Source organism: Plecotus auritus (genome assembly GCF_963455305.1).
Source record: "Plecotus auritus genome assembly, chromosome: 8".
NCBI lineage: Eukaryota > Metazoa > Chordata > Mammalia > Chiroptera > Vespertilionidae > Plecotus > Plecotus auritus.
Genome location: NC_137782.1, coordinates 152,045,114 through 152,068,853, shown reverse-complemented (window position 1 = coordinate 152,068,853; position 23,740 = coordinate 152,045,114). Strand labels below are relative to the sequence as shown.

Genomic DNA, 23,740 nt, shown 5'->3' with positions numbered 1-23,740 from the left:
GAAACAGAAGATGCTGCCCAAGGTTGGGTCTATACTTTGCTGGCTTGATTCTGTGACCTTGGGATGATTTGATTTGTGCATTTTTCATAGATGCTAGGGACCAACCTAAGCACCATAGACAAATACAATGCAACAGCGTTGTTATAAAAAATAAAAAATAAAAAAAAAACAAACAAACCTCCGTGACTGATCAATCCCTAGCTCATCTCACTTTATAATACCTCACTTTGTATAACTCACTACAGCTTATGGAGTGTTTTCACATTGATTGTCATTTGCTTCTCATGATCCCCTTAGGCAGCTGGCTCCACTTTATAAATGAGCAAAGTGACTTGCCCATGGCCATTGGCGGTGAGGTGGTGGAGGAAGTCTCTGACTCCAGGGCCAGTCCTCTCTCAGGGAGCCACAGCGGTGTAACTGGAGCTGAGCTAGGTCTGAGGTTAGTTTTCTCCCTGAACGTGGATTGCTCTGAGAGTTAAATAATTAAACATACAACTATAATGCAGCTTTTTTTTATTTGATTTTTAAGTAAAAAAACAGCATCTTCATTTTTCTTCCTTCATTTTACTTACTAGATCTACTTATGTCACTTGCCTGGGATCACTTTTAACCTTCTAAACTTTTATTCCTGCTACTACTTTTGCATGTATTTGTCTATTTTTTATTTAGTCTATTTTTATATTATTCTATTTATATCTTTTTAATATAAAAATTTTCCATTTATATTGTATATGCTACTTTTCTTTATATATATATGGTTATAAAATGATGCCTGTCCAGTATAGAAAATTCACAAAATATAGGAAAGAAATAAAAATATGTCACCCAGGAAGAAACCAAGATGGCGGCATAGGTAAACACCTAAACTGCTGCCTCGCACAACAATTTCAAAACTACAACTAAAAGACAGAACGGACACCATCCAGAACCGCAGGAAAGCTGACTGAGTGAAAATTCTACAACTAGAAGGAAGGAGAAAAGCTCACAGAGAATTGGAGGTACGGCAAAGGGGCTTTGTGCGCGCAGAGAGGAAGGGCGGCGGAGTGCCTGGCTGGCTTTCTCTGGCGGAAGGGGGAAGGGAGCCCCCGACCGCATTGAACCCCAGTTCTGACTGCACTGAACACCTATTCCGGGCGAGCCCCTGGGGACCCACGCTCTTGTGGGGGGAGTCTGGACTCTCGGGCGGAGACTCGGGAGCCGGGGAAGGCGGAAGACTGAAAGTCCGCTCGCGCCAGTGCGCACAAAGGCTGCGGGAGGCTGCCACAGGCTTTCCCTAGCGGAAGGGAGTGAGAGGCTCCTGACGGCACCGAACACCAGTTCTGACTGAAGTGAGCCCCAGTTCTGACTGCAGTGAACCCCAGTTCCAGGCGAGCCCCTGGAGACCCACACTCTTGTGGGGGGAGTCTGGACTCTCGGGCGGAGACTCGGGAGCCGGGGAAGGCGGAAGACTGAAAGTCCGCTCGCGCCAGTGCGCACAAAGGCTGCGGGAGGCTGCCACAGGCTTTCCCTAGCGGAAGGGAGTGAGAGGCTCCTGACGGCACCGAACACCAGTTCTGACTGAAGTGAGCCCCAGTTCTGACTGCAGTGAACCCCAGTTCCAGGCGAGCCCCCGGAGACCCACGCTCTTGTGGGGGGAGTCTGGACTCTCGGGCGGAGAATCGGGAGCCGGGAAGGCAGAGGACTGAAGGCACACACGTGCTAGCAAGGGCAAGGCTGATGGGAAGCCAAGACTGAGACTCCACCCCATCCAAGCAGAGCACAGAGGCTATTGCAATTTGGCAAGTCTAATCCTATAAGGCTGTCTCCAGCACCGGACTTCTCCCAGCATAGACACAGCTGATCCTTACAGCCAACTGGCCTGGAGGTCAATTCTTCCCAGTGATACCAACAACAATAAAGACTTAATTACAACAAGGCTGTACACACAGTCCACAAAGGGGTGCACCAAGAGTGTCCACCCCAGGTTAACTGGGGAGGCAGACCCACTGGGCCAAATTGGAAACCTAGCACACAAATCTACCAACTCAGGGAAGCAGTGAAAATGCGGCGTCTAAGAATCAGATCACAAACGAAAGAAATGGAGGAAAACAAACGACTGGATATAGAATTCAAAACCACGGTTATAAGGCTTTTTAAGAATATCCTAGAAAAGGCCGATAAATATAACGAGACCCTCGAAGAGATGAAAAAGGACCAACTAGAAATTAAACATACACTGACTGAAATAAAAAACATTATACAGAGACCCAAAAACAGACAAGAGGAACACAAAAATCAAGTCAAAGAATTGAAATACAAAGAAGCAAAAAACACTCAACCGAAAAAGCAAAAAGCAAAAAAAAAAATCCAAAAAGTTGAAGATAATGTAAGAAGACTCTGGGACAACTTCAAGCGTACCAACATCAGAATTATGGGGGTGCCAGAAGAAGAGAGAGAGCAAAATACTGAAAACCTATTTGAAGAAATAATGACCGAAAACTTCCCCCACCTGGTGAAAGAAATAGACTTACAAGTCCAGGAAGCCCACAGAACCCCAAACAAAAGGAATCCAAAGAGGACTACACCAAGACACATCATAATTAAAATGCCAAGAGCAAAAGACAAAGAGAGAATATTAAAAGCAGCAAGAGAAAAACAGTTAGTTACCTACAGGGGAGCACCCATACAACTGTCAGCTGACTTTTCAACGGAAACTATGCAGGCCAGACGGGAGTGGCAAGAAATTTTCAATGTGATGAATAGCAAGAACCTACAACCAAGATTACTCTACCCAGCAAAGCTATCATTCAGAATTGAAGGGCAGATAAAGAGTTTCACAGACAAGAAAAAGCTAAAGGAGTTCATCACCACCAAACCAGTATTATATGAAATGCTGAAAGGTATTCTTAAAGAAGAGGAAGAAGAAAAAAGGAAAGATAAAAATTATGAACAACAAATACATATCTATCAACAAGTGAACCTAAAAATCAAGTGAATTAAAAACCTGAGGAACAGAATAATCTGGTGAATACAATAGAATCAGGGGCATAGAAAGGGAGTGGACTGATAATTCTCAGGGGGAAAGGGGTATGGGGGGGTTCATAAAGAGACTGGACAAAAATCATACACCTATGGATGAGGACAGTGGGGGGTAGGTAAGGGCAGAAGGTGGGGTGGGAAATGGCTGGAGGGGAACTATGGGGGAAAAAAGGAGAAATAATTGTAATAATCTGAATAAAGATTTATTTAAAAAAAAAATAAATAAAAAAAAAATAAAATAAAAAAAATAAATAAATAAATAAATAAATAAAAAATAAAAATATGTCACCCAGAGCTAATTGCTGTTAACTTTTGTTGTGTGTCCTAGTTCTGATGCTTGCTTGCAGTCTGTGATCCCACAGGCTCTTTTCTTACCTGCTTCTTTTTACTCCTGAAAGAAAGCGAGGGCTGAGAACTGGAATAGAGACTCACCAATGCAGAGGCAGACATGAACTAAATGCGTGCTATTTAGCTTATAACATAGGCTGTGGGTTTTTCTGGATTGTTTTTCTTCCTGTTATTATAATGGGTTATTACCTGTGAATCATATTGATAACATGCCTAAATTGTCATTTCCTGATTCTCAGTGTGAAGACACCTTATTGAACAAATACTGAACAGTTTAAGGTCTACGCAATAATGATTAGCAAGCACTATAAAACCCCAGACTATAAGGTGATACCTTTAGTGTCACATAGCTCTTCTCTGGAATTTCTTGATAATAATCACTATCAGTTGATCATTAACAAGTCATACAATCTAAATCCTTTGACTTGTGGTAGCTTACCTTACGAGTCCAGATCCCACCAGCACCCCAGCGATGCAGAGCAGAGCCACTATACTGTTGACCACATTTGGGTTTTGGACCATTCCAAGTAGCACGAGAGTTAGAAATTCACCAATTAAGTGGGGGGCCAGGAGAGCAGCAGAGAAATATCCAAATCTGGCAACCTCGGGGTATAAGCCCAAAGTCCTAAAACACACAGGGTCTTTAGTTTCTCTCCAAGGGTTATCATTTAAGAAAAATACCCTGCTTGCCTTCTATGAATGAGTTCGTGGTGGTTAGTGGTAGAGGAGAGTTTGCAGGGCAAATCAAACTCCCCTTTGAAAGGCCTTTTGGGAACAGAGCCAACATTTGAGACCACTTATTATTGCCAGTTGTCTCTGTTGGCTCCAACTCAATGAGAGCCTTTTCCCTTTTACGGCTCCTTCAGCTCTCAGAGGAAAGGAGTCACAGCCAACTACAATGAGTAGGGGTATTGGACTCTCCTGGCTTCTCCATAAATAACCACGTTCGGCCTTGCTAGCACCCCTCCTCCCCAAGCTAGCCTACTACCCTAATGCTAGGGCTCACCCAACCTCTCCCACGTCCCTTTATCAAATCCACTTCAGCCCCTTAGCCTGGCATTCAGCACCTCCCCTACTGGGCTCTAAGGCCAGCAGTCAGATTTTCCACAACTTCTCCCAACCCTTCATTCCCCACAGTGCAACTGAAATTTCTTTCGTGTTTTTGCTTCTGAACCTACGCCCCTGCTGCTCCTTCCCGTTAGGCCCTTGTTCCTGATTCCATCTGTTGAAATGCTGCTGCCTCTCAAATTCTCCTCCATAAAGCCTCCAAGAGCCCCTCCCCCACCCAACCAAGTAGACTCTTGGTCTCATCTGTAATTAACTGGGGATAAAAGATGTGAGATGGGGAAGGCAACTGTGCTTCAGTTTCCTTGCCTACAAACAAGGATAATTTATCACCTTTATAGAATGGTTGCAAGGATTACATGAAATAATATATTTAAAGCTCTCAGTGCCTGTCATAAAGCAAGTGCTCGATATGTTAGCTATTACTATTATTTTTATTTTTATTATATTCCTTAGCATGGTATTTGTGCTTCCTTGTAATACTAATCTTAACCTTTCTTGAATTAAAGTTATTTGAAGATTTGCTTATGTCCATACCCCATTATTTGAAACACGTTAGGGCCAGGTGTGTTTTGGTATGGGGCAATTTACAGATCTGGGGGAGGTTTCACACTGTATAGTCCACACTTGCTGTAGTGGGATCTGGGACTCCACCAGTCATCAAGCACGTTAATATTCCTACTAAACAGCAGTGCCGATGGGAAAGTACACAGAACCTCAGGGTTCTCTACCCGGGAGCTCCCCCTCTCCGTGTCCCACTGGCTGTATGGGCCCACAGGAGGCCGGCGCACACCCCTTACCAGTAGCTCACGCTGCTGAAGATCACGGTGGCAACGATGCTGAAGGGGAGGACGTGCAGCACATAGGCCAGCAGCATCTGCCACTTCTGGTACAGGCCATCCTGGCTCTCCTGATCGCTGACCGCTCGCAGCACAGGAACTGGGCACGGGAGGCAGGTTGCAGAACAGTCAGTCACCACACAGCTGGGAGGGAGGGCTAGCGCAAGCTGCACTTGAGGTCTGCTGGAGCTGGACCGTGAGGACCAGCTGGGCTCTCAAGTTAGCGAAAGAGGGGCGCTGCCATCCAGGGAGTTAACTCCACCCTAGAAATCTACACTCTATCTGAATGACAGTCAGGTTGCAAATTTGTCATAATTTATTTCCTTCTCCCTAATGTGGGGGAAGGGGTGTCACCAATTCAAGAACACACATGCAAAAGGGGCACAAATGGGCGATGCAAGCCACTTTGTCCTCTCTCTGTGCAGGACGTTGGCACAGAGCATCAAGCAACTAGGTATTGCTTCTGAATTCCCACTGACTTAGAAAATTAGGTTCTGGCTGTCCTAAAATGGGCTTCCAAAAGAAGGTAGCAGCACAGAGTTGGCCAGGTATCTGGGCCCCCTGGACTGCACATCCTAATGGCCAAGATAGGACACCAGGGATAACCTTTCCAAACCTTGCCCATCAGTACCTCATACTTTATGTTTCCCTGGATCCTCAGGGATGCTCAGACATGCATTTGGTTGAATACACTAAGGGTGAGTAGCTCAGTAGTTGCTTTTCCCCAGAGAGAGGATCTGGAGAAGGCCAGGTTGAGCTCAGAGAAATACCCTGCTAATGGTGGAGTCTTGCAAGGTGACGGCTGGTGATGGGAGATATTCAGGGAGAGAGGAGCTCCCCAGTTCCAGGGCGCACCTCCCGGGCATGGCACTTACACAGATTCACTGCGTTGAGCATGCCTGTGTATGGCATGGCACCCACAAACTGGTACAGGAGACCCACGCGGTCCTGGAAAGCACCTTTGAGCACATCGTTCTGGACCCGTACAAGGAAGAAAATGACGAACAAACCCATGATCAGATTCTGAACCAGACGCATAACCACTGCCAGCTTATTTCTCATTAAGTTTCTCGTCACTCTCCTGAAAGACAACCCCGTTTTAATTCCTGTTCTTTTGTTGGTGGATAGAAGCACCTAAAATGGGGTGAGTCTCTTACCGCAAAAGAACACACAGTTTAGAAAGAGTTCCAGGGGAGTCTCTGGTTTTGAAAGGAACCATTGGTAATGTTCTCAGGTGTTTTGTTCTTTCGATATCCTCCAAGGTTTTGTGATAAATTGCTGATTCTCTGTAGGCAGATCCAATCAATTGGACTCTCCTGTAGGTTTCCATTTCCCTTTCTTTGCTTTGGGTATCCACTGATGTCAGGTCCACTAAAATATTTTCCCAAAAGAAATAACCCATGTGTTTTTAAATGCACATTTCATACACAATGGCTAATATTCTAGGTTTCATCATTGGTCTAGGAGTACTAGCTGTAATACTTCATCCCGCCAGAATAATACCTGTTGTTAATGCACACCTTTAAAATCAGAATGTGTTAAAACTACCACCAGGGCCATAAGGACCCCACGGAGACTGTATGGGAGAATTCAGAAGCTCAGCTAATTTTTCTCTGACAAAGAAGGCATGCCCCAATTTAAAAGAGATCCCCCACTTCATTCTGATAGGTTATGGCAAGTTCATTGACCTAGCCAAATTAATTTCTTGAGGATTAAAAACACCCAAACAAAAGCAAAAATAAAACCCAGTAGTGCTGGTGTCATCCAGGCAGAAATCTGAGATGATAAAGTCATTTCTCATGGTGGGGACTGTGCATGAAAAACTTACTATAGAAATCAAATGGGTTTGAATGTTCAGGACAAGGGTAACCACAGCCACTGAAGAACTCAAGCATTTCCACCGGTGTCCCGCAGAAAACCAGCTCTCCGAAGCTCAGAATGGCGATTTTGTCAAAGAGCTGATTGGACAACAGACGGTTATTAGTGTGTAATCAAGTCAGCACACCCTCATGAGAACAGTCCCAAGCAGTCCGCCCTTCGATGCCCTCAGCCATACATCAGTATTCTTACTGCATCCCAGGGAGACACGCAAAATGCACCCCTATTCTTTTCGGTGTGGGTGCCCCTGAGCATCCAGCCTGTGCCCAGGATCACACCTGGACCTGATCAATGGACCTGGGTTTGAGTCCCAGTCGAGCCACTGAGTGAGTCACCTTGGACAAATTTTTTTTTTTTAAATCTTAGATCCTCATCTACAAAAGGCAAATAATAGATCCCTAAAAGGGTCCTGGGAGGACAAATTGAAATTTTTGGAAAAAAACAAAACTGTGATTTAGTGGGGGAAAAACACACAAAAGTCTTTAAAGCCAACTGGACTTCCAATTCCAGCTTCTTATTAACTGTGTGACCATGGCTCAGTGTTGTATCATTTCTAAGCCTCACTCCTCTCTAAAGTGGAAAGACTGACATGCACCTCGTGGGACGGTTGTGTGGGTTAAATGAGCAGGTGCTGAAGGAAGTGAGCTTCCTTCCTTTGCCCTTCCCACATCAGGAGCTACTGGCTCCAGCTGCTCTGGATGGCGAGTACTAACTAATCTCTACCCTGTGCTCCTCAGCACAACACACACACGCACGCACACACACTGCCGTGGGCGAGTTAGGCAGGAACAAGAGACGTGGCCTCACCTGGAAGAGCTCGGAACGGGGCTGGTGGATGGTGAGGATCACGATGCGGCCCCTGCGGGCCAGCTCTGCGAGGACGACAACGATCTGGTTTGCAGTCATGCAGTCTAGGCCTGTCGTCGGCTCATCAAACAGCATGACCGCTGCCGGCAAAGAAGGGCAGACGTCAGTCACGCAGCATTTTGAACCGTTCCAGCTGTTGCACCCCATCCAATCCGTGCACGGTGAGAAGCACCTGCATGTAAGCTGTCTTTCAGCCTGAGCCCAGGAGAAAGGACCCGGCCTAGGAGGACCTAACTCCCAGCTCCGGAGCACACTTCAGGCGTAATCCTTGAGAGAGCAGGGCAGCAGCCAGACCAAGCCTCGCTCGCACATGGTTCTATGGACCATTGGGCTCTGTCCAGGGGACCCTGAGAGGACAGGGCTGGCAGGCTGGCACCATGTGGTTTTAAAAGGCTGCTTAAAACACAACCGCATTTCATGCCTAGCACTTTCCAACACTAATAAGGTCTTTGCACTGCAAAAAACCTCGAACCCATCAAACCAGGTTCAAAGTGGGTGTTTGGCTTTTTTTGTTTGTTTGTTAATCCTTACCCCAGATATTTTTCCATTGATTTTTAGGGAGAGTGGAAGAGAGAGGGAAAGACAGAGAGAAACATCGATGTGAGAGAAACACCGATTGGTTGCCTCCTGCAACCGAGGTACATGCCCTTGACTGGAATTGAACCCGGGACTCCTCAGTCCACAGGCCGATGCTCTATCCATTGAGCCAAACCGGCTAGGGCATGGTTGGGTTTTTCAGGGGATTTAACTGTCATTTGTTTCTACCCCAAAACTGGCAAGGGCTCTTAAGAGCATCTCTCTTCTTTGCCTTCAAGTGACCTGGCACCATCGAGAGGGCAGGCAGTCGTGGTCTCCCCCAGTGAGAAAAAGTATCCAGAGGCAATGTGTGCTCTTCCAGGTTTCTGTAGAGATACCGCCTCTCCGGGTGATGGGGAGAGTGACCAAACCAGGCAGGGGAGCCAGGTGACAAGCTACCCATCTTGACAGCCCTACTCCCAACACAATCACTTTTAAGTGTATCCCTCCACACCCTGCTTTAATTCCTGCCATTTCATGAATACTTTCAGTCACACCAAAGCTCATAGCTTACATAGCAGACACAGTGGTACTGCTTCTGGAGGAAGTGGGGGTGCACAGGGCAGGACCCCCTAACTGATCAAAACACAAATGAGTGCTTCTGAGTCCAAGAGCTGTTTGGTACTTGGATGAGGAAAGAGTATCAGGAACTACATAGGACTTTCAAGAAAACGGTCTTTGGTTTGAAAAACCTGTGCAAACCCCTTTGCTAATGAAGACTGTAGAGAAAGGGCCTAATATGAAGAAAGGGCCTGAGGTGGAAGACACCCGGGAGCAGCTCGTGGCGGTTCGGCTCCCACTTACTGGGATCCTGGAGGAGCTGGGCTGCGATGGAGACCCGCCGCCGCTCGCCAGTGGAAATTCCCCCGAAGTTGTAGTTGCCGATCAGTTGGTCGGCCACGTGGCTCAGACTCAGCTCGGCCATGACCGCCTCCACCTGTGGGAGACAAAGCCCAGGAAGGCTGGTCACCGCGGGGCGGCTGTTCCATTCTCAGCCTGAGGGTGGCGTAGGAGAGGCCGCACGCTTCCCTGAGTGCTCAGGCCGCTTTCAGCCTCCCCACCCGGGGAGAGCACGCCTATCGCAGTAAATCCAACTTGGCTCTAATCGCAACATAATACACGCAGCTAATTAAAATAAATAAGATGAATTGTCTTTAAAAAAGTCCTTAAAGCAACAACTGCTTCCCTTTGCTTCTGAGAAATTCCCCAGGAGACGGTGGAGATGTCCCTGGATGCCTATTTTCAGAGAGGCAGGCAGGCAGTCCAACCCACACAGAAAAGTCCCCCAAAGGCACAGTCAGAACACAGCTTGTTCGTTTAATGTTTGGTTTTCGAAACTTTATTAGATTTTTAAAATCCCATTTGGTCTGAAATAAACCTGATTTCCCTTATGTAACCCAAATAAGACCTGGAGTCCCCTGTGGTCCAATCTCTGTGCGGTTTTGCATCAAAGAACTATAATCCAGCTATCGAAAGCAACGAAAAGTAATGCCAATCTTTACTTGAATCTCTTTAAGGACTTAAAAGGGGACTCAGCTTATAACCCACAGGCACACTTCTTAAAACGTCTTCTCTCCCAATTCTCCTCAGTCTACTTATCTGATACCCTGCAGCTCCCCGAAACCTCTTACTCCGCATTCTCAACTCCCCACAACAACTAAAAAGATTCCTTACTGACTCTAATCACAAGGTGGTTGTTTTCTTCCTCCCTCTCCTTTCTCCCTGAGCTTATCCCCTCTCCAGAGACCCTCCAACCATCTCTAGTTCTGGCTCTCCCCTTACCAAGTCCCCCTCCGTGGGCAAAACAGAAAGAATGAACTGAGAACAGTGACTTATATGGTAGTGAGCTTTGTTCCCATACACCTCTAACGAGATTGTGCTACTTTTACAATGAAAAAAGAAAGCACAGCATTAAAAAAAATAATAATAACCTAACAAACTAGATTGGAGTAAAAGGGGGTGAGTTATGGAACAGTGTTCCAGAGGACACAGGGGTGGGATCAACAGCGTAGATGCAGCTTTGACCAAAAGAAGGAACATATCTACACAGATACAAAGCAGTAGGGGGAGGTTAAACATGCATAAATAAACCAGTATGTTCTGTTTTTTCAGACAACTTTTAAAATTCAGTGTGTATGGCACATTCACCCCACACCTCAATTAGGACCAGTCACATTTCAAGTGCTCAAGGCCACGTGGGACCAGCGGCTGCCACACTGGGCAGTGCAGGTCTAGACTCAAAAAAAAAGGCTGTGAAGAGGGAAGAGAGGGGAATGGAGGAAAGAGTGGGTGCGAAACCAGTGGGGGTGAGCCCCTGGGTGCCCCTGCTGGGGGGCCTGGGAAACCCTGGCCCCAAGCCCAGGCTGCTGGGCAGGCGGACAGGCGGCACCCACCTTCTTCTGGATGAAGGCCCGGGAGGCCCCACGGATGGCCAGCAGCGCCGTGTAGCCCAGCGTCTCGCGCACCGTGAGGCTGCTCAGCAGCGTGTCGCTCTGCGGGAGAGGAGGCGTCAGTGTGGCCCCACACCCCGTTGCCCGGGCCGGGCGGGGACGTGCCCACCTGCAGGACGTAGGAGAAGCAGTCCTGGAACTGGTCCCTGCGCAGCGCCTGGCCGTTCACGCACACCTCCCCGAGCAAGGTCCCCTGGCGCCGCAGCCTCCCCGACACGGCGTCCAGCAGCGTGGTTTTCCCGGAGCCTGGGGGCGAGCAGAGAAGGCCCTGGGGCAAGGCCCGCCCGAGGCATCCAGGACCCTCCGAGAGCCTCGGCGGGCCCGTCAGGGTCCGGCCTGACTTGTTCTCTCGTGAGCCTCGTAAGGCAAACTCTGGTGGCACGAATGAGCCTTCGCTGCTTGTCGCCTGAGTGACAGGAGGCACAGCCATTTCTCTCATCCTGGTCTTTGCCTGTCTATTTGCTTTTAAAGCCGGTTCCCATTGAAAAAGACAACGTACGTTCAAAATAAACGAAAAACCAGGATTTTTTTTTTTTTTAAACATTTGATCCTAAGATATCTGAATTTCTTTTTGTGGTTCCCTGCGATCGTCAGGTGGTTCCTAAAAGTAGGGGACACTGCCTGGAACCCCGCTAATCAAGTGTGTCCCGAGGACCAGCAACGTCAGCATCACCTGAGCACTCGTTAGACGTGCGGACTCTCAGGCCCCGCCCACAGCCGCTGAATCAGATGCTGCTTTTTAAGGAGATCCCTGGGTAAATCCCATGCACACCAGCGTTTGAAAAGCACTACTTTAGCGAGTTCTCTGGTGAAACCCGGTTGGCCTCAGCCGGCGTATAAACAGCCTTGGGCCTAACCCAGCAGGCTGTTGCTCAGAACTTTCCCACTGGAGAGCTGGAGTGGACAAGATGCCTGAATGGGATGGCTTGGGCAACACTAAAGAGAAGACCTTGTGTTCAAATATTTGTAAGGAAATTGCTTGTTGCTTTGGGGGAGGACAAAGATGAAGAAGCCACACTCCCGTAGAGTCATCCTCTTTTCTAGCCCAGGACTGACCAAGCTCAGAATTAGCCCCAACCTGTTCGGGTAGAGGTCAATGTGGGGAGAGAGGAGAGTGATTGCAAAGAAACAAAGGTAACTTAATAGGGGCTGTCTTTCAAAATGTGCCCTGAAATGTCCCAGTCACCTTATTGGACCTTGTATGTGGATCTCTAGCTGGAAGCCTCCCTGGCCTTATAGTTCTGGGGTCCAATCTCAGTTCTGACAGAAGCTCTGGGTATCCAGGAGCCTGGATGCCAGTCCCATCACTACATCAACACTGGCCTCCCTGCAGTCGGTCATCAAGGTCATCCTTGTTGCCAAACACAGAGGGCATTTTCCCGTATGTTGCACAATACTGTGAACATAGGATGTCCCCAAAAATGTAAACACACTTTAACAGCTGATAGCTCAACTTTGAAAATTAAGTGTATTTTAATAAACGCTGCCTTTATAGTGTATACATTTTTTGGGACACCCTAGATATTTGATCCCACTGACCTGTGCACTTAAAAATGATTAGGATGTGCCATTTTCCGTTATGTGTATTTTATTACAATAAAAAAGGGGAAAAGAAACCAAAAAAGGTTAATGCCGTACGGGGCAACAAAACCATGACCTTTGGGGTTATCTTGTCTAAAAGGACAGAAATCGTTTGTAACTAGTCTGCTGCGAGGGAACATGCAGCACAGAATCTATGTCCTAATCGATAGCAGATAATGAGTGAAATAGAGTTCCTTTCCCTGGAGTGTTGGGTGATCCTAGGCAAAGTTGTACTTGACCATTCTTTAGTGAGACTTTGAACACCTAAGCCATCTTGTGCCTCACTAATAAAGATTTGATAAATAATGCTGCTTTAGATAATGAAATCATGTCATTTTATGAAACACTAAGAGTAATTCGTAACATTGATCCATTTGCTTATTTATTGATTCAACAAACACTTATTAAGCATTTACTCTGTGCCCAGCCCTGTTCTAGTTGTTGAAGATAGAGCAGGAAGAGAGGGAGAGACCTCCCCCTGCTGTGGAACCCGCATCTACTGTGAATCCATGTTCAGCATAAAAGGACGGACACTGTCATAAAACCACAATTAGGTATCGTCAGAAACCAGCCCGTGAGCCCCAGACCAAGAACCCCACCCACTGTCCTCCTGAGATGTGCGTGAGGCAGAATATTGGCCTGTGGGACACACCTCTGAGAAGGTGGGTTCAATTCCCGGCTGTGTGTTACATGCCACCCGTTTTTATCCTACACAAGGGAGGCAACAAGTGACAAGTTATTATAGAAAGAACAGCTTTTGTTCTTTTAAAAGAAGTATGTTATAATTATTAAAAGAAAAGTTAGCCCAGCTGGTGTGGCTCAGTGGTTGAGCATCAACCTATGAACGAGGTGGTCACAGTTCGATTCCTGGTCGGGGCACACATGCCCGGGTTGTGGGCTCGATCACCAGTGGGGGGCATGCAGGAGGCAGCCAATCGATGATTCTTTCTCATCATTGATGTTTCTATCTCTCTCTCCCCCTCTCCCTTCCTCTCTGAGATCAATAATAAAAATATGTTTAAAAAAAGAAAAAAGAAAAGTAGAATGATGCCAGCTGTTATGGTACATGAATATAGTTAGAAATGGTTAAACATTGGAACTAGAAACAGACAGGAAACCTCAGGAAAGTGGAAGTCTGAGTGAGTGGATTCCTTTCCATTTAATCTTAGCATTGCCATTGCCATCCCGTTGTCCACTTACTGTATCGGGGAGTGGCTATGGAGTTCACGCCTCAGGTTGAAAAAGGCTGACCCCACTTAATTTAACAACAGACTTCCATTACTCTATTAGAGAGGGTAATGCAAGTGGAGAGTCAGGACATGTCAACGATTTGCAAGCAAGAACTCATTCCAGCCGAAACCGGTTTGGCTCAGTGGATAGAGTGTCGGCCTGCGGACTGAAAGGTCCCGGGTTCGATTCCGGTCAAGGGCATGTACCTTGGTTGCGGGCACATCCTCAGTGGGAGGTGTGCAGGAGGCAGCTGATCGATGTTTCTCTCTCATCGATGTTTCTAACTCTATCCCTCTCCCCTCCTCTCTGTAAAAATCAATAAAAAAAAATTTTTTTTTTAAAGAGGCTGCTCTGTGAAGCCAATATGTCAGAATCTTTCAACCTTAAAATGTGCGGGATAGCCTAGTATGGTGGCCCTTAAGGCCAGAGCACCTATCCCGCAGCTGCTGAGGGTTCCCAGCTGGGACCTTCCCAGACAGGGCTGGCAGCCTCGAGGAGCTGCCTTTGGAGGCTGCACCCTCCCTGGACATTGACTAAGGCAGAGACACACACAGGGACCCTGAATTCAGGCTCAAGTGTAATTATCATGGAAGAGAAGGATGAGCTGGGGAGTGGACACAGCCTCAGCGGAATCTGTAATATTGAATTAATTTTTAAAAATGGATCTGAAGCAAATATGGTATGTTAAGATTTATAAAGCCAGATGTTAATACATGAACATTCTTTTATTCTCTATTCTTGCCTGTATGTTTGAAACAGGTCATGATTAAAAAGGAGCAATGAATATGGGAAACAAATGGGCATCTTTGTGATTATTATATTCCTTTTCCTGTCTCTAGGCAGGGTACAGATCAGCAAAATCGTTTATGGAGCATCCCTATGTGCCAAGCGCTGTGCTAGGTGTTTGGTGTGCCGTGAAATATGGATTAACAGCCCGGCTGGTGGCAACAAGTGACAAGTTATTATAGAAATAACAGCTCTTGTTCTTTTTAAAGACGTATGTTATAATTATTAAAAGAAAAGTTAGCCCAGCTGGTGTTGCTCAGTGGTTAAGCATCAACCTATGAACCAGGAGGTCATAGTTCGATTCCCAGTCAGGGCATATGCACGGGTTGCAGGCTCAATCCCTGGTGGGGGCATGCAGGAGGCAGCAGATCAATAATGCTCTCTCATCATTGATGTTTCTCTCTCTCTCTCCCTCTTCCTTCCTCTCTGAGATCAACAAAAATACATTAAAAGAAAGAAATATGAATTAACCTACATGTTAGGCAGGACTTTTTCAAGGATCTTTCTAAATATCTCACATTAGTACCAGGTTGCTTGCATTCACAGTCAGCCATGTCACTAGATTTCATTCCAATATCAAACTTATTGGGAACTCTGCTACAACTTAAACCTGTTTCCTCGATGTGGTGTTCAAGTCAAGCCATGCAGCCTTCTCTGAATCCTCAGCGAGTTTAGAGCACTCCTCACACTTACCTGAGCTCCCCAAGATGCACATGATCTGCCCGCTCTCCACGTACAAGGAGACATCTTTGAGGATCTGCCTGTTCCACCGCTGCCGGCGAGATGCGATGTCCCACCAGGGCCCGACGCGATAGCTTTAAAGGAAATCCCACGAGGGAAAAGCAGAATGGGGTCTTGGAAGGGGCCACACTTGGTCCCCCAGCACTGATGCCAGTTATATCTGGACACGTTGCTAAGGGTGCTTCAGCCTCAGTGTCCTCCTCTGCGGACCCCGGCAAGTAGCGGCCGAGGATCACCTCTGGAAAGCACCTGCCGGTAGCTGCTCTGTGCTCCAGCGCTCTCTGGCCGGCGGGGAGGTGGCAAGCAGCACACTGCTTATCCCTTCGGCTGACCCTGCATTTTCTCACCAGTCTTCATGGCACCTCCTGTTGCAAGCACCCCCAATCCCCAAGCCCTCTCCACCCACACCAAACAGGTGGTACACAAGGGGGACACATGGGAAGTGGCAAGGGGCACAGGGGCACAGGGGCACGAGGCAGGGCACAGCTGCCGTGTTTGGCACAGCTGCCAGGTCCCGTGTGGCAGGAGGAGGGGCCGTGCACCCGCGTTCCTCCTTTATCACTGGCAGCCCTTCCCTCTCTTCTCTCCACCTCGATCCACTGAAGAGGGAGCCAAAGCCTCCAAACATGCCCCCCGTTAGTGAGAAGCCAGCAGAGGGGTGAGTAGGCCGTCGCCCTGGACCATGCCCGCCTTACCTGACGCTGTAGGAGGCATGGAAGACGCCCAGGCTGTGCCGAGGCTTTGACGCAGCTGCAGGAACCTCCTCCGAGGAGCACGGGGGGCCTTTGTTTAGCTGGAGTCCTGAGGACCCCACGGGGGTCAAGGCTGGGAGCTCACTCATGGTCAACAGGCAGCAAAGACAGGAGGATTTTCTGGTGCCTGACCTCCCGGAGTGGCCTGGGCGGAGGAGCCAGCAGCTGACGGCCCGCCGGCTCCTCACCTGGCCCCGAGTCCCTCGCTCGGCCTGCCCTGCGGCGGGAAGGGGCTTGGCCACAGTGGCATTATCTGATGTACCTTTAGCCAGAGTCGTGTGTTATCTTGGCAGTGGGCAGAACACACATGCTGTGTTTATGGGAAGGTTGGCCAGAGAGGAATGCTGGGAGACAGACAGTGGCTCGGCAAGCAAGGGCCAGAGGTTGCTCAGCTCTGGGACAGAGAAAACACTGGCACTGGCAGGTGGCAGCTAAGGTCCAAAGGAATCGCAGCCAGGGACGCCGACGCCGCCGGGCCCCATGGCTGAGACGGCCCCGGAGGACAGAGGGCTGCGGACCAGGGCTGCTCCCCAGGACGCCTCGGTGAGTGTTGGGGCGTCACCTCCATCCTGCTGGGTGGGGGTGAATTGGGCCTTATTTTCCTCCCTCGGGAACCTTCTCTCCACAAGTGGAGTGAGGCCGAGGCAGCTGGACTCCATTTCCTGGGAGTCCAGCTCGGAATCTCCGCAGCAGTAAACCCATGAGACCGGATGGCAGGTGACGTCTGTGGGAACATCCGGATTTATGGTCAAAATGTGGCTACAGCAGGCAGTTGTGTGACCCCAGAGAGAGCTGGAAGGAACAGGCGGCAGCCAGGGGCCGAGAGGCTGGGGTCCAAGGGTTCTGCCCTTGTTCCACATAAGAAATGCTTACTTGAGAAATGGCCTTTGCCTAAAATTGGGGTGTGGGCAGGATCTGAAGCTGGAGGCTAAATGGGAAGGCTGAAAGGATACCGATCCCCACCCTCCACCCTTGCCTCACCCCCCCTACCTTTCTGTGTCTGCCTGCTCTGGGAATGAGGGAGAGAGAGAAGAGTCACTGAGGATGCCACACACCATGGGGAAGGCCACAGCCTTGAGTTGCTGACTTGAGCCAGGCCCATGGGGCCCACCATTCCTGCTGAGCTCACCGCCACAGCAGATGACCAGCTCTGCTCTGGGAATACCCACGGGGCCGAGCTCAGCAGGAAATGACTCCCAGGAACCGTGACTGCCATGCTCACAGCCTGACCAGGATGTAAAGTCCGCGGTGGCTGACTTTCTCCTAGAGGGCAGCCCCCATGGCTTAGGAAGCTGACCTCCAGGAATGCAGGCAGGAATCTGTGGTTCCCATTCTCTTCTCTCCAATCCTGTCACTCAAGGTGCCCAGAGAACCAGAAGATGAGGGCTACATATCAGATGTCTGGATATTTTAAAGTTGTTAAGCTAAAAACTATTAAATAAAAATAGTTTCTATCCTCTTACCTTCATGTACCTTCCCCACAACCTGAAATGCCAGGTGTAAATTTAAAACTTCTAGGACGTCAGCCCTGGCCAGGTAGCTCATTTGGTTGGACCATCGTCCCAATGAGCCAAAGTTTCCGGTTCGATCCCCAGTCAAGGCACATACAAGAATCAACCAAGGAATGCATCAACAAATGGAACAACAAATCTCTCTCGCTCCCTCCCTCCCTCTCCTTCTTTGCCTCTTTCTCCCTTCCTCTCTCTCTTTAAAAATCAATAAATTAAAAATAAAATAAAAATTCTAGGACTTCTTGCAGGAACAACTAGAGAATGTGCTGGCAGAGGGAAACCAGCTTCCAACCCAAACCACAGCCTGTCTCCCTCCTCTGCCCACCCCAGCTCCACACATGACCTCACACACCCACCCTGCCTACACACATTCCACAAGCACTCTCCACAGACAAATGCCCCCGTGGCCTGGGGTGCCCAGTTGGGCAGTACTGTCCGTCAGGAGGAGAGGCCTGGGCAAGGTCCATACAGGCCCCGAGAGTGCACTTGCGTTCATTCACACAGGGAATTCTGGGGCCCTGGTACGTGGGGTGGCCAGTGTCCTAGCCACAGACGCCTCAGTCCGTGGGCAGGATCCTGACCAGAGGAGGATGAGAGGGGCCCAGGCCTCCGGGCAGAGCTGTGTGAGACCCGAGCGGGACATTTTAGAAAAGGGCCCGGCTGGCCCCCTCCGCCAAGAACAAAGCCTGTGTGTGTCCCCAGCACACGTCTTCGGCACGTTGCTGCTTGTCCAGGGCACGGGCTCCTCCTCTCAGAATGAGGACCCGGTGCTCTGTGCTCCCAGTCTCCTGCCTCTCTATGCTCCGACTGAGGAGTTTGATCAGAAGTTAATAGAAGGAGAAATTACAGTGTAGCCCAGCAGGAGCCGAGCTGGTTACCTACAAATAAACCTGCTTTTGCTTTTTGGGTGTCACCTGTCAGAAATTCAAGAGATGTTCTGACAGTCGTACTGATTAAGATGTCAGCCGAAGAGATATTTAAGTATTTGAAAAATGCAGTGCGTTTGTCAAAACCTCAGGAAGAGTCTCACAAACCCTTCCTGGGAGGCAAGGGAAATATTTCACATGGAACAGAGGCCACAGATTCTCCTCTTCGGAAAGCTCAGCTGCCTGTGCCGCTCCCAAAGGCACAGTCCCCTGAGGGCGGTTGGGGTCTGGGCTGCCCCAGGAGGTCCAGGGTGTAGGGGATGCTCTTTCCTCTGAGTCCCAGCACCCTCACCTCCTCAGAGCACCTACCTAACTGGAAAGTGGACACCTCCCCTCCCCGCTGGCTTGAGATCACCTCCAGATTCCTAACTGTCCAAGTTTCCTTTCTCATCAGCCCCTCCCCCGGAAATCTAACCTGGGGAGGGCCAGGTATTTGTTTGCAGAAGCAATTTCTGAGCTAACTCATGTCTTATACCCATTGACTACTATCCTTCCTGCAGATATTTGCTGTTTAAAAACAAGCAAACAAACAGGATGCTTATCAGCCCGTAGAATCTCTGGTACGGTAACAAAATTAAATGGTAAAGCTAGGCGCTGCGGATGCTGGTGGTGGAGGTGGTAGGGGCCGTGCTGGGATCCAGCAGCTTTCTGATCTGCTCTTGGTCTTCCCAGGAGCTTCATTCTCTGCCTCTGAGGGTGCAGACCCTCTCACCTCCTCCACCTCCACCCCTGGCTCATGTCTTAGAGGCGTTAGCAGCTGGAGGTCGAGGTAGGAGTAGAAATCTGGAGTTCTACTTGCCGGCAAGCTCTCTCAATTTGAAAACATATTTTGAAATATTTCAGGCAGTTCAGCTGAAAGAATAGTGAACCCTTGTGTACTCGCCAAGAGCCCGACCCCGAACCCCCTTTACCCTCCTCCCTTATATATCCCACTCTGTTCTGTTCCCCAAAGATAGTGCTTCTGCCGAATGAGCTGTTTATCTTTCCCACGTTTCCCTGTATAACTTAGGATCTTAATGTTAATAGTTCTAACATTAAACAAGCTAAGTAGCTATGGTCTGTGTTTCCAGACTCTCCCAGAAATCTGCGGGCCACTCTCAGTGGGTCTGCCGCTGACTGTCACCTGTACTTACCTCCTTCCAGTCATTGCTCTGGAATGTCCTTTTCAAGGACCTAGCACCTCCACCATCGCAGCGAGGCTTTGACAAAGACTGGCTGGTGTTATTTTCACAGAAACCATGTTATTTTCCCACACAGCACCTTATATACAGTGAAAATACACCCTGACTGGCTGCTTGAGGTCAACCTGCCTCTCCGCCTCACCTGTCTTGCTCCATCCTAATCACCTGTCTCACTAGCTAAAATCTAAGCTTCTCAAAGACTGTCTTTTCCACTGTCACATCCCAAACTCCGTGCCTGAAACTCCCAATAAGTGTTTGTTGGATGCTTGATTGATTGACTGCAGGAATGCATCAGCGTGCAACTGGCCTCTGTGAGAAAGGAGACCAGAGGCAGCAGGAACTCCTTAGCGAATACATACTTTCCCCTGCACTACAGAATGGAGGGAAATTTGAATGCATGAAAAAACGGAAACTTTACTGGGCAGCGTTTTTTCTAGGCTGCAACGATTAAATGATTGAATTGATAAAATAGAAGGAATTCAGATATGCAGATGGTCAGTACCATTCAAAGGTATCAGCTGATACCACAAAACATCGATTTGTTTGATGGACATTCAAATACAGCACCACTCCAGCAATAATAGCAACAAGATAATGGAGGAGGAGGAGGAGGAGGAGGAGGAGGAGGAGGAGGAGGAGGAGCAGGAGGAGGAGGAGCAGGAGCAGGAGAAGGAGAAAGGGACTTCCTTTGAAATCTCCCAACAGCCTTTTCAGTAGCTTTGTTGTGCAAAACTCCTCATCAAAATAAGATGCAACTTTTCTAAGGATGGTGTCCTCATAAACGTGGAGCATTGGCTTGTTGACTAGCGCTTTTCCTCTCACATGCGGATATGTGAAGCCGGTTGGACATTAGGAGATACTAAGTCAGATGCAGGGAAGAGCAAGGCAAAGGCTGGTTCCCAGCTCAGGTCTTCCCGGAGCACAGAGGCTCACAACGCTCCCTCCAGTCCAGAGACCGGTTCTCATCCACCATGGGCCACTTGGGTTCACTGCCCACCAGCCTGCAGTTGAGGTTCTCTGGGGCCAGGAGCTGGGCTGAGGGGTGTGGGGGGAGGCGTCCTAAAGCTCTCTCTGCGGGAGAGGAGATGTGCCCTCATCGAAGCTCCCATTGTCTCACAGCCCTTGGGCTCCTCCTGCCCCAACCCATGTCTTGCCAGTTCGGGATCTCAGCCACACTAGCTGCTGCTCTCACCTGCCGGGTCTCCCCCTCAGCTTATCCTGTGTCCTCGGCAGCTTCTGAAAGAGCCCCTCACCTTGTCATGTCTCCCTGCAGGGCCTCCAGGACAGCTTGTTCTCCTCTGAAAGTGACAACAGCCTGTACTTCACCTACAGTGGCCCGTCCAACACCTTGGAGGTCCAAGGCCTCAGCTACCAGGTAGAGGCACACCTAAGAACAAGGTGGGAAGAGTGGACAGAGAAGGCCAAACAGTCCCCTAAGTGGAAGGGAAGGGGGCCCTCTGCTCCCAAAGACAGAGCGTGGTCCATGATACGGTCCCGTGGGACAGGTGCAAGCCCCACGGAGACCCCTTCAACGGCACTGGGGTTTCCAGGCATAAACAGAGACCCGTGTTAAAACATGAAGCAAACTGTGTGACCCTGTGCGGAGACAAACCTCTAGAACGCTTTATTAACTTCATATTTTGAAACAAGTTTAGACTTTTGAAAAAGTTGCAAAGGTAGTGCAGAGTTCCCATTACGATTTGTCCCACTTTCTCTGATGTTAACATCTTGCTTACCTGTAGTCCATAGCGCAGTGATCAGAACTAAGGTATTACAGTGGTATGAGACTAGTAACTAAACTACAGACTTCACGTAGATTTTTTTCACTTTTTGAATCTTTTTTAAATGTACTGTCACTGGAGCTAAATAAAACATTCAGAGTGCAAGTGCCTTTCCCACACTTCCCCAGGGGCAGACCCCGGTGGCCCAGTTGAAATATGGTGGGGCCTGGGTTGGAGGCTCAATTCTGGCTTCCTGGGGAGGTGAGTTGGGACGAGCTAATGAGCCATGCCTTAACCTCTCTCTGCACTGCCACTAGCTAGCTATGTGACCATGAGCAAGCTACTACTTGCTCCGAGCTTTATTAGAACAGGAATTCTAATCATACCCATGTAATAGGTTTGCAATGAAGACTGAATGAGATAATGAATGTAAATTGATTAATACAATGCCTTGCACATAGTAAACATTCGGTAAATTCCTATTATTATTGAGTTGAAGGCATCATTTTACTTGAGGTGTTTTTATTTCTGTTCTGCTATTACACATGTTTCTCAGGTGTTATATTCAGACTTGGGAATGGCAGCTCCAGGCTCTCAGGATGGTGGGCTCAGCCTCCGTGCCTGGTGGAGCCTGCGGGGGAGCCCCTTGGGCCTGTTGTATCAGCAGGAGGAGGGCTTCTGTAGTGAGCCGAACAGAAGCTCCCGAAGCTGCTGAGCCCCCAGCTCTCTGAGGAACCTTCTGATGTCTCCCCACAGGTGGATGTGGCCTCCCAGGTGCCTTGGTTTGAGCAGCTGGCTCAGTTTAAGATGCCTTGGGCCTCTCATAAGGACTCCTGTGAGCTGGGCATCCAGAACCTGAGCTTCAAAGTGAGGAGTGGGCAGATGCTGGCCATCATAGGGAGCTCAGGTACCGCGAAGGGCAGGCGGCGGGGCAGTGGGATGCAGAATGGTCCCTTGGACAAATGGATGCTCTCACAGAACCCTTTCCTAACTAGTAGAGTCCCCTAGCAGAGTGTTTGAGAGCACAGGTTCTGGGGCCGACAGGCCTGGGTTCTAATCTCTGCTGCCCCACTTCGCAGCTCTCAGGCAGTTGCTGAGAATCCTTGGTGTGGAATCAAGACTGAGCCTTTTGAAGCTGCAGCCATAACACCTGTAATTGAGACACGTAAAAAACCTCTCCAAGATCCTCAGGCAGCTTCAGAATTGAATGTTCTTTTCAGGGGACTCCTCCACCACAAGAGCATTCATTGCTCCCCCACAATCATATTCCGGTTATGGTCAGACAGTGGGTAGACACAGCCCCTCCCAATCTGGGCCCAAGCTTCCGCCCTCTGCACAGGTCCAGATGCTTGCAGTGCCTCAAACAGTCACTTCCACGTGCCAGACTTGGCATCGCAGAAGGCGGGGCTGGAAGGGGCCTCAGAGAACAGAGTCCACACTCTTCATTGTCTTCTACCTTTCTTTCTCCTTACCTGATTGGAAGCATCGTTACAGGAGGGTTTTCAAATTATCCAGCCCTCCATATTTCTAGAGTGTCTTGCCCCTGCTCGCTCTCTCTCTCTCTCTCTCTCTCTCTCTCTCTCTCTCTCTCTCACACACACACACACACACACACACACACACACACACTCTAAGGACATACATTTCATGCAGACCTAGAACTAGAACTTTGGTCTCCTGACTATAATCTCAGATAAAATAATTTCTCCCTTACATTGTGTTAGAGACAGCACTTTATACCTTTTCATTAATCATTACTAGAAGTACAGATTACTCAACTTTTTAAACATCTGCTCCAAATTTTTACAGTCTTCGGATAGGGAAGTTCTGTTTACTGTCTAACCAAAGATCAAATGTGTGTAAATGTACTTTGTAACTGGAACACCCCACAGGTCATAGCCTAACTGCTTGTGGCCTCGTCCCTGCAACTCTGACCTAAATAAGAAAAGAAGTAGATACTTCATAGGCCAGTTTTATTTTGGTTTCTAACCCCTGGTGGCTCTTCTTGTTTCATCTGCTTTCTCTTCAAGAATTAATAATCTAGGAGACACATGGGCCGTTACCAGGCCATCTCGCTGCGCAGAGCCCTGCAGCTGTCAGCATCCCTGGTTGGGAGATGCTACGTGTAGCAGGTCCTTTGACCATAGGCTCAGTGGGTTTAGCTTCGGGTTTACTTGGCAGAAATTACTAAGATGATTTCTTAGAAAGGTTTATCAGTAATACTTGTGACATTTACTCCACTCACACAAAATAATTCCGGTTGTAGTTTT

At 48.7% G+C, this 23,740-nt stretch overlaps 2 protein-coding genes across 3 annotated transcripts in view; one reads left to right on the top strand and one right to left on the bottom strand.

The window, feature by feature from the left end:
* The window catches only part of ABCG5 (ATP binding cassette subfamily G member 5), a 20,771-nt gene extending 4,346 nt beyond the window's left edge, over positions 1-16,425 (bottom strand). The window contains exons 1-11 of one of the 2 annotated variants that reach the window (XM_080686442.1): positions 16,075-16,425; positions 15,332-15,453; positions 11,151-11,287; positions 10,985-11,083; positions 9,396-9,528; positions 7,956-8,095; positions 7,099-7,228; positions 6,428-6,641; positions 6,146-6,351; positions 5,232-5,370; positions 3,806-3,991 (exon numbers count right to left, since the gene is read on the bottom strand). In XM_080686442.1, coding sequence (XP_080542568.1) covers positions 3,806-3,991; positions 5,232-5,370; positions 6,146-6,351; positions 6,428-6,641; positions 7,099-7,228; positions 7,956-8,095; positions 9,396-9,528; positions 10,985-11,083; positions 11,151-11,287; positions 15,332-15,453; positions 16,075-16,220 — 1,652 coding nt within the window. In that variant the 5' untranslated portion in view covers positions 16,221-16,425. The remainder of the gene's footprint in view (positions 1-3,805; positions 3,992-5,231; positions 5,371-6,145; positions 6,352-6,427; positions 6,642-7,098; positions 7,229-7,955; positions 8,096-9,395; positions 9,529-10,984; positions 11,084-11,150; positions 11,288-15,331; positions 15,454-16,074) is intronic. The other variant, XM_080686443.1, reaches the window with a different exon arrangement.
* ABCG8 (ATP binding cassette subfamily G member 8) overlaps positions 15,978-23,740 on the top strand; it is a 21,053-nt gene continuing 13,290 nt past the window's right edge. The window contains exons 1-3 of the mRNA XM_080686441.1: positions 15,978-16,674; positions 21,023-21,124; positions 22,227-22,377. Of these exons, the coding sequence (XP_080542567.1) occupies positions 16,612-16,674; positions 21,023-21,124; positions 22,227-22,377 (316 nt within the window). The 5' untranslated portion in view covers positions 15,978-16,611. The remainder of the gene's footprint in view (positions 16,675-21,022; positions 21,125-22,226; positions 22,378-23,740) is intronic.